Source organism: Gekko japonicus, unplaced genomic scaffold (assembly GCF_001447785.1).
Source record: "Gekko japonicus isolate JY-2015 unplaced genomic scaffold, Gekko_japonicus_V1.1 scaffold2362, whole genome shotgun sequence".
Taxonomy (NCBI): Eukaryota; Metazoa; Chordata; class Lepidosauria; order Squamata; family Gekkonidae; genus Gekko; species Gekko japonicus.
The window spans coordinates 218,516-235,077 of NW_015174342.1; the positions used below are offsets into that span (position 1 = coordinate 218,516).

The 16,562-nt window shown below is 49.7% G+C and overlaps 1 protein-coding gene across 1 annotated transcript in view; it reads left to right on the forward strand.

The window, feature by feature from the left end:
* JAKMIP1 (janus kinase and microtubule interacting protein 1) overlaps positions 1-16,562 on the forward strand; it is an 81,819-nt gene that overhangs the window by 62,705 nt on the left and 2,552 nt on the right. The window contains 3 exon segments of the mRNA XM_015424294.1: positions 1,139-1,216; positions 3,820-4,023; positions 16,279-16,344. Of these exon segments, the coding sequence (XP_015279780.1) occupies positions 1,139-1,216; positions 3,820-4,023; positions 16,279-16,344 (348 nt within the window).

Genomic DNA, 16,562 nt, shown 5'->3' on the forward strand with positions numbered 1-16,562 from the left:
AGTCAGAACACAGAGGTAATATGCAGCCTCATTGGCCTTTGCCTCGGAACACAGAGGTCGTTTGCTTATGCGACTTGATTGGCTTTTGCCTCTAACATTCTAAACAGTTTTGCTGTTCTGAGGTAAAATGTGTCCAATCTCCAGGTGAGGGCTGGAGATCACTCAGAATTTCAACTGCTTTCCAGACGGCAGAGATCAGTTCCCCTGGAGAAAATGGTGGGCTCTGTATCCTTATATGCTGCTGAGGTGGCCCCCGTATGACAGCCAATGTGACGTAGCAGTCAGGGCTTCAGAGCACGGGAGAGGCTGTAGGTGTGTGAGGGGTGGAAAACTGAAGAGTGAGGGGGAAATAAAGGTAGGTTGATGATTGGCTGGGAAGGAGATAGGGTTGCCAACTCCAGGTGGGAAATTCCTGGAGATGTGAGGGATGGAGCCTGGAGAGGGTGAGGTTTCAGGAGGCGTGGGACCTCGGACAGGTACATAGCCATAGACTCTGCCCTCCAAACCAACTATTCCCTTCTGGGAAACCATCGTTGCCAATCTCCAGGTGAAGGCTGGAGATCACTCAAAATTACAACTTTTCTTTAGGTAGCAGAGATCAGTTCCTCTGGAAAAAATGGTGGGCTCAGTGTCATTATACCCTGCTGAGGTCACCACAGCAAATTGACACTGAGTGTCCAAGGCCAGGGCACCCGCCCAGAGCCTCTTTCTAGAGGCCGTTGTATTTATTTCCACAACGGGCCTTTTTCCTAGTTCTAAATAAAAGGTATGAAGGCTGTCCCACAGATAAAGAAATCTTACTAGGTTTTATGCAATTAAAATTGCAACATTTGGATGCAAGCCCTCATGCGACTCTGGGGGAGAATCAGCCCCAGGGTGTCAAGTTGCCTGGCTGAGGGCCACAGCAAAGGAGTCGCTGCCTACATGAGTGGCTCATGAAAAGGTGTGAGACAGAAAATATTTTATCTTAGAACTGAACGGAATGCTACCTTTTAGCTGTAAATGTTCTGCTTGGTTCAGTTTTTGGCCTTTGCATACTCCTAATCCATGCCTGATTTGCCAAAGCCTCTGAGTGTTTGGTGTTCCTCTTGACCTGGTCAAAAGACAAACCCTGCCTTTGTTTCTTGCTGTTACTCAGGACCTCTTCACTAAGCAGAAGGGTTATCTAGAGGAAGAGCTGGACTACAGGAAGCAAGCGCTGGACCAGGCTTACATGGTAGGAAATATGTGGGTTTGGCTGAAATACAGAAATGGCTTATTACAGGACACATAATAATCATGGATAAAAGTGTGAGAATTATGTTTCAGTTTTTAAAGTGTGTGCGCTAAACTCCGTGCCTGAGACTGCGACAGACTGCAGCACTTACCCCCCTCCCAGAGAGCTTACGCAGTTGCACTGCATCACCCTCTGCTTTGAAAGCTTGCCTTTGGAACTGTGAGATTTTGGTGTCTTAAAACTATACTTACAAGACTTGGGATCAGCGAATGATATAACAATGGTATCCTTGTATCTTTTTAGCTTTCACATTCCCAAGATTTTTTTTTTAACAACTATTGTAAAGTCCAAAGGGAAAGGACCAATCTGGCTTTCTTTGCGAACAGGGAGAAAGACATCTTTGTCCTAGATCTCACTGAAGTGGTAAACCTGTGAGTACCAGAGTCTGAGAAGAAACTCACGTGCTTGGATGCTCGAGGTGGGGGGGGGGGGGGGGCAATTCATTCCATGCAGGGAGTGTGTGTCAGGGAGACAGGTTTTCAGTCTGCTTGGTTCCCTGAGGTATTAGCTTTCTCTGTTTAGTAATCTTCCCCACCCCCTTCCATCTGTGTTCAGTGTCAATGGCCGGTGCTCACGAAACAGCCACCAAAATACCATCAGCAGAACTCTATCAACAAAGCAAAACTTCCCCCTTCCCCCTCCCCTTGCAGCCCACTGTGCTCTCCCCCCCTTCGTTGCTTCTGGGGAACAGAAGAGAGGGCAATGGGGGGGGGGTTTCCAACTGGCAAAACTTGCCCCCCTCGGCCGTTGGCAGAAGCATCTTATGGCAACAGCAAGCAACCGTTGACTCTGAAGTGCCGAGCCTGAAATGCTTCTCCCGCCTGCAGGCCCTGCATAGCACAAAAGTGTTAATCTGCAGCACGGCCACAGTAATGGATGATAATCAGCAAGGGTGTGTGTCACTCTTCACTCTCCGGCGTCTTTTTTTGGGGGGGGTGACTTCCTGCCCACCCAGGGGGATCTTTGATCACATATCCTGTCATTTTTCTCTCAGGGTATTCACTGCTGATATTCTTGCAAGTGCCAACCAGTGCTGGGTTACTCCCCGTTCCCATGGCTATTGCGTACAGCAACTGACCTCTCTGAGCTGCGGTCTGATGACCAGAGGAACGCTGCCCAGGACCCTGTCAGGGGCTAGCTCATGGGAACGAATCTCACCTCTCTTTCAGAGCAGTCACACTGGCTTCCAGTCCCTTTCAGAGTTCAGTTCCACGTGCCCTTCAGGTGCCGAAAGGACTGTCTCTTCCCACATGCCAGTCTGTAGCGACTGCGTTCTTCAGGCCGCCACCCACAGCCCATTCTGCCTGCGTCACCCAGCACTGACCGGAGCCCATTTCTTCCATCGCAGCTCCCACCCTGTGGAACGGGCTTCCTGAGGCGGTGAGAGGGCCACAGAGCTTTCAGGAGGCAACTGCAAGGCCGTTTAGTTTCCCCAGGGCTTTTCATGAGGTGCGGGGTGCAGGCGTTTTCTTGGGGAGGGGGATTCACTGGGGGTTTCTTGTTTTATTCTATGTTTTAAATTCGAGCTGGTAGCCACCTGGAGCCACGGGGAAAGGTAGGGTATGACTATTTTAATAAACAGAGTGCAGTGCATAGAACAAGTGAGAACCAAATGTTGTTCATTTAGATCATTGTCAAAGTGGTTGGGTCAAGAGCTGTGTCCCCCTCCCACCGGTGCTCGTCAAGGGGAGTGAAGAACAGCCGGGGGAGCGGCTTCCATGAACAGTTTTCGACCCGTTACACACCACAGACTGCCCAGAGTAGCCATCCTTTGGAATGAACGAGGATGGTCTAGGGCAACATATAGCTCACTGTGAAGTTGCAAATCAGCCATTATTTTAGTGATGGTGGGTAGCCACTGTTACAGCCCCAGGGGCCAGTCATTAAAAGTGTTGACGCACATGTGTGTGTGTGCGTGTGGTGGGGTGGGGTGGGTTGCCGCAACTCTGAGCAGTCTCCTGTTGCGTACCGTATTCCATTGTTTTGACAGTATTAACTCTAGACTGTTTTAACAACCCACCAGGTAGCCCCTACTTTGTCAGTAGCCCTTCATGGGGCTTTTTTTGCCAGTCCAGTTTGCTTTGGACATATGCCGTTGCCTTATACCGTCCCATCGATGGCCCGTCCAGACCAGGGCCATCTACAAGGTCTGTGGCCTGCCTGTTTCCCAGCCTTGCTGCCTCTTTGAAGTGGACGCACCAGGGACTGAACCGGGGACTTCCTGCATGCCACGCACGTGCTCTGCCACTGAGCTACAGCCCCCCTCCATTGCCGTCTCTTGCACAACATGGCGCGAGGTCTGGGCAACCGGGCAGGTCACGCCATGAATGCCGTCACAGTGCCTGCCCCGTACGGAGTCCTGTGTGCTCCTCGCTCGTGGCTGATGTCCCGTGGCTGCTTCCCTCCTGCTGCTTTTGTGTCCTCGCACCACCCCGCAGGCTTCCTTTCACTTGCTTGAGTGTTGCTGTTGCTCTTAGCTGTGTTGTGTTGGCTTTCCGTATTCCAACGGGAGACTGTTTTGTATGTGATTTGGGTTGCATTAGAAAATCCAGGAGCTGGAAGCCACACTTTATAATGCTCTGCAGCAGGAGCCAGGGAAGCGAGCCAGTGAGTCCTTGAACGAGGCCCAGAGGGAAGACTTGCGTGCTGCCGTGGAGAAGGTGCGGAGGCAGATCCTGCGACAAAGCCGCGAATTTGACAGCCAGATCCTACACGAACGCATGGAGCTGCTGCAGCAGGCCCAGCAGGTAACCCGGCCCCTTTGCATGTTGAGGCACCGGCTCCCCTTTCTGCCTCCACTTTGATTTCCACGTTGACTTTTCACTTCCCTCTCCCAAGCCCCAAAGGTTCCCAGATAGGGCTACCAATCTGGAATATGAGCAGGGCACGCTCAAGATGCTAAAGAAACAGGAAGGCAAACAGGAGTACTCATTCCTAAGTATGTTTTAATACGGTCTTTGCTTGAACACAATATATCTGCAATCCCTGCACTTTCACCTTCAGTCCTAACAGTTTGTCAGAATCCTGGTTAAATCAGTTCTGGAGTCCAGAGAGGGCTAGGAGGCCTCCAGACGGTGTGTGATCCAACCAGTCGCTTCTGTGTCCCAATTTTAAAATGTGCCTGTCCCATAGATCTAACTCTTCCTTCGAAGAAAGTTTAGTTGAAGAATACCAAACTGAACACAATCTTGGTTAGGACTGAAGGTGACAGCGCAGGAATCGCAGATATATTGTGTGCAAGCAAAGGCACTAAAGAGCAGGACCAAATTACCCCACCAGAAACAATGGTCAACTACCCCCCCCCACACACACACACACTAAGCATGTAAATAAGGGGAAACAACATTTCTCTGTGACACATCAAAGCCTTTAGGAAAATGAAAGCATTTGGTTTCAAACCCCTCTGCCCCCCCTTCCTCTATGGCAGGGGAACTATAAAATGCATACTGAGCCTGACACAGGCAGACCTTGCTATAGTTCCCAAAACAGATGACAGCTGTTTGAAATAGGTAAACTGGTGAGTTAACCCATTACCTGCTGAATCCAGTATTCGTGGCAGATGTGCTTATCCTGTAGCATGCCTGCCAGGTCTGGCCGCTGGGGGGACTCCTGTTCCAATGGAGGTTCTGTGAAGGGTCAAATTAGGTTTGTGCCATTTATGTTATATTTGAAACTGTGAGACTGTAACGCAAGAACACTATGCTTTTCTTAGAGGAGGATGTGTGTGTGTGTGGGGGGGGAGGATATATTGCTTTTGACCAGTGCAGAGGTAGAAACTTCATCATGAGATGTGCATTCCTGTCTTGTTTCTCTCTCTCGGCTTTCTCCACCACCATCACAGTTTAGTGATGTTAGCACCTGCTAACCCAATGGCTAAGGCAGACCAGGGCTTACTCCTAACATAGGATTTGAAACTGAGATTTGTGACTATTAATTGTTCTAAGTGTCCCCTGGTGAGCTTTCGCAGATGGAGGCAAAGGAAGGGCATCTTGGAGTTAAACCACAATTATATTCATGGCCTGGTAGCAAATGACCGGCTTGGTGGAGACTCCACATTTGTTCAAGCAGTGGGAAGGATCAGAAATGGAGGCTTCATGAGGGGGACATGAGGCCTTCTGAGGCCACAATCGAGAGACGGGTGTTATGCACGGTCACTCCAGACTGAGAAGCAGAGAGTGGTTTCCACAGAATGATGTGAGATTTCAGAGATCCATTGTCCGAAAGGGGATCCACATATATTTGGAAAAATAACACAGAATCTAAGCAAGTTAGAATCATAGAATGTTAGAGTTGGAAGGGTCTTGTGGGTCATCTAGCCCAACCCCCAGCACTCTGCAGGAGCACAGCCAAAAGAGAGCCCTACAACATACCCGAAAGATGGTCATCCAGCCTCCGCTTGAAAACGTCCAGCGAAGGAGCATCCACCACCTCCCGAGGCAGACTGTTCCACCGCTCAACCACTCGTACAGAGGAAGTTTCTCCTGATATTTAGCCGGTGTCGACTCCCTTGTCATTTCCACCCATTAGATCTAGTCTTGCAATCCGGAGCAAGAGAGAATAGATCTGCTCCATCTTCTACATGAGAGCCCTTCAGATACTTGAAGACTGCAATCATGTCCCCTCTAAGCCTTCTCTTTCCCAGGCTGAACATACCCAACTCTTTCAGCCTTTCCTCGTAAGACTTGGATTCCAACCCTCTCACCATCCTGGTTGCCCTCTTCTGGACATGCTCGAGCTTGCCAACATCCTTCCTAAAATGTGGTGCCCAAAACTGGACACAGGACTCCAGGTGATTTAAATCTCCCTGGAGTCATTTTAAGCTCACTAAGGAGACTGGCAACACTTTAAGAGTTCAGAATCAGCTAAGGTGGTGAGTACCACACATCTGCCCTTTGTAAGACACCCGTCATCGCTCATTCCTCACACTTGAACTCAGACTCGGAAGGGCAGGATCCCTCCCACTTCAGGAGAACTCCTTTTTGTTTGTAAGTAAAGAAATGGGGGGGGGGGAGAGACTAGATGATGAAAGCGAAAATAGCTTGGCCACAAAATAAACCAGTTTCCAACTAAGAGAAAAATCCCTTCCCAGCATCTAGCCAATCTCACCAGTTTATGGTTGAGGTGGAAGGGGCAGGAGAAAGGCTGAAGGTAAGGAGAAAAAAGCAGATCTGGACTGACAGAAAGCAGCAGTCTCCACTCTCCCCACTGGAGCTCTCGTTGTCCTTTTCTGGCTGACAGTGTAGGCCGACTCTCCTGGAGCAGGGGGCAGAGATCTCCTCACCAGGAAGCAGAATGTGGCAGGGTGGGGTGGGTGTAGCGCCTGTGCAGGCAGGGGCAAGGACGAATCAGGTTCCTTGAGGTGAAAGCAGAAGTAGGAAGTAGAATGTGGCAAGGAGGGGCTGTAGCGCCTGTGCAGGCAGGGGCAAGGATGAATCAGGTTCCTTGAGGTGAAAGCAGAAGCTGGGAACAGGGGTCTCCACATTAACAGGATGCGAGAGGGTGGGCCGGAAAGACCAGGCGCCTACTGTCTGCAGAGCGCACGCCACCATGATGTCAGCCAGAAGTGATGTCATCATGCCGGGCACATTGTGTAGGGGACGCACTAGTGTTCAGCCAAAAACTCTATGATCACCATAGAGTTTTTAGCCAAAGGCTAGAGCGTCCCCCACACGATGTGCCCGGCACAGTGACGTCACCTCTGGGTGCCGTCATCGGATTGGGCACGTCAGGCACAGCGGAGCTCTTTGGGGGCAGGGTTCCCCCCACCAGCCAGCTGGCTGACAGCGGATTGGGCCCCCCAAAATCGGGGGAGACCCCGCCCCCATCGGGAGGATGGCAACCCTCCTTATTAGGCACAAGTGACTAAAGGAAGCTGTTGGGCCTGCAAGGCCCCTGTGTATCTGCAGGTTTAGGAAAGGCCTCCTGTGTCCTTTCTAGCTAATGCCCAGACCTACGACATGTCTTCCTCCTCACGAGGATGAGTGGAATGGGGTGGGCCCCGGCGGCCCATCATGCGTCCCTTTGCTGAGTCCATGCGCCTCCACCCTGGTCCTTTGCTGTCTTAATTACAAAGTGGTTTGGGGGAGACGCTGGGGCTCCAGGTCCGCCAGAGGTACCCACAGTGTGCGGTTGTCCTCAGGAGGCTGGTTACATCCCTGGGGACTGGGGCATGTGGCCAGGGGAGGGCCACAGGGTTTGCCTGCGTGGCATTCAGAGGGGGGGGGCCTGTGCCGTGGGCATCTCAGGGTCTGTGAAGGGACCCTTCTTTCTCTGAAGTCTGCCACTGGAGCAGGGAATGAGTCATGACGCTCATTGCCTGAGCTGGCTGATTAACCCACAGCTTAGCTAATCAGCTGCAGGGATGCAGTTCAAAGTCCATGCTAGGAAAAAAAAATGGCTCTCCTTTGGCTTGGTCATTGACCTTTCTGAAAAAGGCCACCCACGGAGCCAGAGGCAGTTGTGTCCATGACCACGTGTGCCACGTGGGAATCTGTAGGAATGGAGACAGCAAAACGGCCTCCAGAAGAGCGGAGTCGTGATGAATGTTGGCTGGATGGTATCCAGTGGCTTGGACCCTGTGGAGCTGTTCCCCTCATGCCAGTCCGGTGGGCCCTCCTGCTGGCTCTGGGTTCTTGCCCACAGGACCTGCCATTGGCAGAGATGTTCCGCTGGATCCCGCCCGACAGATTTTATCGCCCTGGGTTGCATAAGGTCATGTCGTCAGTCACTGCAGTTCATGTCCTTCTCCTTGGCAAGACGAGGAGACGCTGCTTCCTGTTTATTCCGCAGATTAGAGTCCTGTTCTTATTTTAGTAACAGATGAAAGGATTGTCCGGGTAGGGAGCTAAGAGGGAGGGACGGTGGCAGTGCATGAAGCTACAGAAGGGGACGGAGAGCAGGGAGCCCAGCAGTGCCCTTGCAGGGCCCCTCCGTCACGCCATCCAGACTGCAGTTGTGCCACCGCCTGGGTTCTTAAGCACAACTAGAGAGCATCAGAACACCTTGTTATGGCTCCTACTTTTGAAAGGTTTTGATAACTGACAAAGGGGGCATAATTCCATAAGGTATTTGGTTTTCGAGATGCAGGTTGTTTTTAATTGCATTGGTATAGTGACTCAAGGGTTCAGACAGCTTCCGAAATAGGGCTGTGGCAAGATTTTAATTACAGCGGTAAAAACTGGCTTCTTTAGTACATGACCATCCTCAGTGTTAGAGGCGGCATTTGTCTCTTGGGTTGTGTTTGCTTCCCTCTGTGGCTCAGTCGGGTGGCTTCCATCTTTGCTCTGAGTCCTGCTGTCTGTCTGTCTCCCACCCACACACACTTCTTTGTCCCTCCTGATGACACCCCGTGACACTATTGTGTCATGAAAGTGTTCGATGTTCAAACTAAAAGTCGGATGTAAACCGGTGGGTAGGCCACCGCTCTGAGCCCTGCACGCCATGAACTGCCCCCCCTCCCCAGCAGCACCTCCCTGGACGGTGAATGCCAAGGGCTACCTGAAGAAACATGAGATAATGGGGACATCACGTTTGCTCTTTGCAGGTCTTCTCCATTTGTATCCAAAGGGGGGCGGTGGTTTCTGATCTTCTCAAAAGTGGTTCACGGTCAGGGGAACTCTCCCCCACTCCTTACATCCAGTGCCCATTTGCTTCAGGTGCTTTTCTGTCTCCTGTTTACTACCCACCCACCCCCGCAACAACAACGGATCTCCCAATTCGCTCTAAACACGTACAGGGCAGGCAGAGGAGTTGAAGTTCCAGCTGCTGCACTTAGAGTGTGAACTGAGAGGAGCGGCTTTTCCAAGAGAACCAACATTGCTGCTTACGTACAGAAGGGTGCTCTTTGACAGCTAAAAGCATTGACAATAATAATATTGACAATTTTATCCAGCAGGCTGGTAGTTTTCGTTTCAGACAGATAATTCTCTAACAGCCTCAGACTTAATCCACACAGTTTCTGCAGCCATGCAACCTTACAGAAAGCGATTCTTTGCCTAGGCAAAAGCGCTACTGGATTGAATCTAGCTTTGCCTGGGCAGTTTATTGTATTAAATCAAGCTGACAAATGGCATGAAGGTACTGAGAGTGCCGCTCCTTACCGTTCAGAGTTACAAGATACATCTGGCGCTGGCAGCTGTTTCATTTTCTGGCGTTCTAGGCCAGGGAGTTGGTTGCTGCTGCTCTTCGAAAGAGTTCTTCTATAGGGCAGAGCTGGTACAGAAAACTGACCCTTTTGAACATTTTTGAGCTGAGTCTATAAGCGGCTTAGCAAATCCTCCTCTGCCTGCTTTGTGCTAAAATTACCACATTGTTTTTGCGGACTTGCTGATGAATGTAAATCCAATAAGACTGAGTCACAAGAGCTATTAAGATGCTAACTGGAGCTCTAATTTAGTATTATATTTTTACAAGTGCAGTGCTCAGGTAACATTTTTCATACCTTAGAAGTTCATTTTGGCCATGTCGCCTTTAAAGCATAAGCATCTCTCTTTACTTTGGTGTAGTGGTTAAGAACGGCAGACTCTAATCTGGAGAACTGGGTTTGATTCCCCACTCCTCCTCCACATGCAGCCAGCTGGGTGACACTGGGTCAGTCACAGTTCTCTCAGAGCTCTCTCAGCCCCACCCCCCACCTCACAGGGTGTCTGTGGTGGGGAGAGGAAAGGAAGGAGATTGTAAGGTGGTCTAAAACGCCAACTGAAGGGCAGCGGGATATAAATCCAACTCCTCCTCCTCCTAGGACTGATTTTTATTCAATATATTTTATTTTTGATATTGTAAAAGCGTGCATATGTAATTTTACGTGACTGGTGAAGACGTCTACTGTCATTTGTGCACAGAATGGGGTTTGGTGTTACAGCAGTTTGCTGCTCTCTGCTGATTGATTTATTTCAAATTGAATGATTAATTGTTGGTTAGTGAGTAATTGATTAATTGATTGGAGATTGAAATTACATTTCAATTAATTATAGGGTTCTTCATTCAATGGAACTGGAGAGTGAGAAGGGTGGTTGGGAGGTACTGTTAAGAGAGTGTTTTATATGGGGTTGTCTTACAGGTTATTAGGATTAGGACTGAGACCTTTTGTTCCTGTGTCAGATGTTTAGTGAGCCCAGATTCAGGCCAATAAGATCTGATGGTGGAGACCAGGTTGGGGTCGGGGATCCCAGTGCTGATGGGGTGGGGGAGGTATGGTGGTGGGACAAGGTGGAGTAAGTGAAGGAGACGGAGATGTGGATATGCTCGGTCCCCTTCCAACCTTTGTCCCGTCTCAAGAGATGCTGGCCGTAGGGGTAGGATGATATACCCTTCTCCGACACTGGTGCTATGCAATGCTAGGTCTGTTAAAAATAAGACCTCTCCTCCAGGGTTATCTGGTTGAACAGGCAGTAGACCTGGCTTGTGTGACTGAGACCTGGGCGAGGGAGGGTGAAACTGTCACCCTGAGTTAACTCCCCCCCCCCCGAGTTTCTCAATCCTCCTCCAGTCGCAGATGTTAGTCATCCGGGAGGCTTTCTCCTTCAGGCCACTTCCTGAGGCAAAGATTGTCACCACTGAATGTGTTGGCCTGGTGTGGGAGGCCGAGGAGAGTTTGGCCATTTGGTTGGCGTACCATCCATCTAACGCACCAGCAAATGCCCTGCCAGACCTGTTGGAGGCGGTATCTAGCTGGGTCTCAGAGTACCCCGGGCTTTTAGTCCTGGGAGATTTCAGTGTTCCTGCGGATGATGCAGCGTCCTCTCAGGCCATGGACCTAATGTCGTCCATGGCAGCACTGGGGCTCTCCCAGTTTGTTTTGACTCCCACACACCAAGCAGGCCACACACTGGATCTTATCTTTGCATTGGGCATCATGGTGGACCGGATTACTGCTGATGCAGTTCCATGGTTGGACCACCTTGTCCTGAAGGGCCGGCTGGGTATCCCTAACCCTCCCTGTTTAGGCAGCGAGTGAATTTATGCTCTCCTGCAGAGTCAAATGGACCTTAACAGGTTCCAGGAAGCTCTGTGGGATCTGACTCCCTCTGGCGGCCCATTGGATGTGCTGGTGGAAGACTGGTATTCCCCCCTTTCCGAAGCCATCAACAGGGTCACTCCCCGGTGTCCTCTTAGCCCTCATACCAAACTAGCCCCATGGTACACCTCGGAGCTACGGTGGATTAAATTCTTTTAAAAATGTTTAGAAGTTCATGAGTTTTCAGTATGCAGGTTGAAACCCTCATTTCCCTCTTGAGGGTTCTGGCACCTCTTTTTCCAGAAAAAAAGCCCTGTGAAGCACTATTAACAATAGTGGACGCATCTACTTTCCCATTGTACCTGAGGGTGGCGCAAGCAATAACAACGCTTGCTGTTCGAGACCCACCGCGGCCGGGGTGAGCACCCGGCCCTAGTCCTAGCTCCCGCCCAATCCAAGTAGATAAATGGGTACCTACCCTTAGAAGGGTAGGGGGCACCCTCCCCCTTGTGGAGACGTGGTGGAGTTCGGCGGCGGCGATGGTACCAGCAATGGCGGCAGCGGTGACGGCGACGGCGGCACAGCGGTGTGGTGGTGTGATGCGGCGATCCCTGGTGGCCGATGGAGACAACAGCGCCCAGCACTCGGCGTCCGTCGACGGTGGAGGCGGAGCGACGGAGACGCGCACGGCAGCGTGAGCGGCGCAGGCGCAGCGGAGCCGGATACAGACAGAGCTGAGCCGGGGCTGCCGCGGGCCGTGCGCCGGAAGATCAACGCCGGGGAAGACTGACCGCAGATGCACGCTGACCCAGTGGACCGCCGAGGAGAGCCGTGAACAGCGAACCCACCCAGGTGCTGGTAGGCAGCCCCATCCCCTGAATAATGTGGCCATAGAATTAGGAGCAATCTGTGCTTGCAACACAACTGTAAACCACTCTGAGACCTCCGGGTCTGAGCGGTATAGAAGCCGAATGTTAAATGAATAAATAAATAAATAAATAAATAAAGGAAGACTTCTGTGTTACTCAAAAGCTCAAATACTGCATTTTCAATAGTAGTTGGTCCTGATATAGTATTTTGCTATCTGATGAACTTTGTTTCAGTAATCTAAGATCTTCACTTTAAGTGTACCTCCAAAACACAGGGCCTAAGCAATGTCTGTGATGTGATATACAAGGTCTTTCACTCCTTATGAGCACACAACAAATTTACAGTAGCTTCTGCCAGTTTGTCAACATCTTTGCTAGAGATGTTATGTAGCTTTATTTATTTGTTTGATTTCTATACCGCCCTCCCCATGGGTGGGCTCAGGGCAGTTTACAACAGTTTTACAGTAATAGCATTACAATAACCATTAAAACAATTTAAAACAATAAAACCTTAAAATACCGTGCAGCAGTTAGCTCCGATGTCAATCAGTTCATTTAAAAATTCAGCAGTGCCCCAATATCGGGGACCAGGCCACTGGAGGGGGAGATAGCCAGGAGGGAAGAGGGACATCTGCCACCTCAACCAAAGGCCTGGTGGAAGAGCTCCATCTTGCAGGCCCTGTGGATCTATAATAGATCCCGCAGGGCCTGGATCTCAACTGGGAGCTCATTCCACCAGGTAGGGGCCGGGGCCAAAAAAGCCCTGGTCCTGGCCAAGGTTGGTCAGATGTCCCTGGGGCTGGGCATTACTGAGAGATGTTGATTTGCAGACCTTAGTGACCTCCGGGGCTCATATGGGGAGAGGCAGTCTCTAAGGGATGCTACCCCCTGGCTGTATAGGGCACCAGTACCTTGAAATGGATCTGGAATTTGATAGGCAGCCAGTGCAGTTCACACAGCACTGGGTGGATGACAGCCCGCACAGGTGTCGCTTCTGGAGCAGAATCAAGGGCAGCGTCACGTAGAGAGAGTTACAATAATCCAGTCTGGAAGTGACCATTGCATGGGTCACTGTAGCTAGGTCCCAGGGGGGAGAGATGCGTGGCCAACTGCCTGATCTGCCCCAGATGAAAAAAGGCTGACCTAGCAGTGGTGGTGACCTGGGCCTCCATAGAAAGAGAGGCATCCAGGAATACCCCCAGTCTCTTCACCCTTGACTTGGGCACCAATGGAGCCCCATCAAAGGTTGGGAGCCTGATTCCCTGACTCAGTCCCCCACGACTCAGGTACAGAACATCCATCTTAGATGGATTTAGCTTCAGTTAGCTTTGTCGTAGCTATCCAGCCACAGTTTGTAATGCCTTGTCCAAATCTCCTGGGCTCGTATCTGGATGGCCATCCATCAGTAGATAGAGCTAAGTGTCGTCCCCATATTGATGACAACCCAGCCCATACCTTCAGATAATCTGGGTGAGTGGGCACATATAGGTATTAAACAGCATGGGGAAGAGAAGACATGAATGCTGTCTGTGAAATATAAAGATGATCTCATGGTGTATGTGGTGATTGTCCATCCATGAAGAAGCCTTGGTGAAATGGTGGTATTTATGCTAGCAAATCCCATTGATGGGACTACTGCTATCTACTCTTTGAAAATATTTGGATATAACTGCTTGGAAGCAAGTGACTACTTGAAAGCAAGAAGCATAGAACATTCTGTATATCTTATCTACAGAAGCACTTTAAAGCTTGTATGTTACAACCAAAAATGACAACAGTCTACTATCTTTAAAGAGGCACTATACTGATGGCACAGCACTCTGTTTCTTCTTTTCTCTGAAGATAAGAATATTGGACTAAAATATATGAGATTTACCGTGGTTTCCATTACAGTGTGATTGGAATGTATATTATATGAGTCTTGCCTTATTCATGTGAATGTATATTTATACTCATGGCTTGTTGAGTTTGTACTCTTTATTATTGTTGAAATATATATCTCCCCCCTCCCCCTGTATTATATAGATTTTAATCCAGGCTGGAGACAAAATGCACCTCTCCTGTTGCTGGCAAGTTCAGTGCTGCTGGAAGAAAGAAAGAGAAGTTTTCTCTCTCTGATCTTTTCCTCTGTTTCTTCCTGGTGCCTGGAGCTCTGGGAAATGTAATTGGCCTCAGGCATATGCATTTCTTAGCTCTCCCAGCACCTGGGTCGCTGCCATAACCGCATACTGTGCATCTGGTGGGGGAGGGATCAGGAAAGATCTACCTCCTTCCACTGTCCAAAAAGCTGCCACCAGCTGCTAAACCAGGTTTGAGTGGGGCTGGGGAATCAGGGGAGTTCTGGAAGGGATTGGATTCTGCTGTGCTCTTCATGGGATTTGATTCAGTTTATAATTGGCCAGAAATAGACTGAGATATATTTTGATTTTCTGGGAGATGAAGCTCACCTTAAGCAGCGTGGTAGCCAATCAAATATATGTGTGACTTTCCCCATCTTGTCAATCTCATTGGAGTGCTTCATTGTAACTATTATGTATGTGGTCTTGCCATTCTTTTCAGACAGTGTTGGGATTAGGGATGGGTGCGAACCGGCTCATGCACCAAAATTCAGGCCGAATTTGGGCTGGTTCGGAGCGCAGCAACTGATGTTCGGGGAACATTTACCCCATTTTTGTCCAGTTCGGTTCAGCTGTTTGGGGCCAGCCATTTAAACCTAACAGCTGAGCAAGTCTGAGTGAGCCATTTAATTCTTTGGTTTTGCTTCCCGCCCCAAAGCTGCAGGGAGTAAAATTGAATGGTTAAATGGCTGCCAGCCATTTAAACCTAGCAGCTGAGTGGCACGCTGTCCACCAATCAACTGGTAGGTTTAAATGGCTTGCAGCCATGGCGATCCCCATCCCCTTTTTCCTGGCTGCAGCGAGCCATTGCCAGGAGACAGGGGGAAAGGAAGTCCTTTCCTAGGCAATCCTCCCCTTTCTCCTGTCCCCTGTAAGCCACAACCCGGAGAAAGGGGGAATTGAACTTGCCAGACCAGCTTGATTTGGGTGGGGCCTGTTTGGGGTTTAATTTGTGGACTGCCCCGAACCCCAGAACCAAACCACCCTTTTTAGGTTTGTGCCCATCCCTAGTAGGGATGGATCACTGACCCCGCCTCTTTGCTGCAAAAGTCATTTGCACTGTGTTCCACTCTTCCATGCACCTGAACTGAATTGAGAACTTTTAACAGGATCTACAGTGGCTTCTTACTACTGTTCATACACATTGTACAAGCTTGAACCATGATACAAGCATATATAATGTTTGCAAACATCCCAGATAAGAAGGCTAGTGTGAGAAATACTGAGAAAAAGAAGGTCTAGATCTTGGGTTCTGAACTGCTTCATGTCAGTGAGCAGAAAGTGAACAGTCTGCAACTCAGGTTCAAAATACGCATTACATGTGAAGGGCCATGGATGCCTGATCTGACTCCCAGTCACACAGTCATGCAGGAGCAAACTGTGGAGTTCGAGAAAGGGGCAAAGAGACCCCCACCCACACACACGGCTGTTTCTGTTGGCAAAAACAGCACAGGAGAGAAGACTGAAGCTCCTCATCTCCCCTCAAAGAGTTTGGAGCTGCACAGAGCAAAGAAGAGGTTTTTAGAGGTTAGTCCCCCACATGGAGCTGCGGTGGCTCAAGTGGTTAAGACGCTGAACTGCAGGCTGTGGAAGGTCGGTAGTTCAGCGGTTCGAGACCCGAGTTGCTGCATGACGGAGTGAGCTCCCGTCTCTAGTTCCAGCTCCTGCCAACCTAGCAGTTCGAAAGCAAGAAATTGCAAGTAGATAGATAGGTACCACTTCGGTGGGAAGGGAACAGCGTTCCGTGCGCCTTGTCATGCCGGCCACATGACCACGGAAACGTCTTCGGACAGCGCTGGCTCTTCGGCTTTGAAATGGAGATGAGCACCGCAACCCTAGTGTCGGACTCGACTGGCTTTCGAGCAAGGGAACCTTTACCTTTACCCCCACATGAACATGTAACTAGGAGTTGGATTGAACACCTATGACCTAATTTGTCCCATGGATCATATATTTTGGCTGTCGCTTTTTTTTTTTTTTTTTTTAATGGGGAGGGGGATTTTCTTTAGCACTCTACAGAACCTAATTCCTCCTCTCTTTTTGCATTCTTGTTTGTTCCAGAGAATTCGGGAGTTAGAAGATAAAATTGAACTTCAGAAGCAACACCTCAAGGAAATAGAAGAAAAGGTAGCATATTCTCAAGTGCGGGACCAGTTCCAGACTCTGAAACGTTCTTGTTTTCGCTGTATTTTCTTGGCAGCATCAGCTTCGGAGAAGTGCATGCTGTCATTAATTAGAATTATTGTATTGTTAGTAATCTGGTATCATTTTAAAATTTGAAGTACCTTGGCCTGTATACCTCTGTGTGTGTGCATGGAGCACTGGTTCCCTTGGTGCTTCTTGGC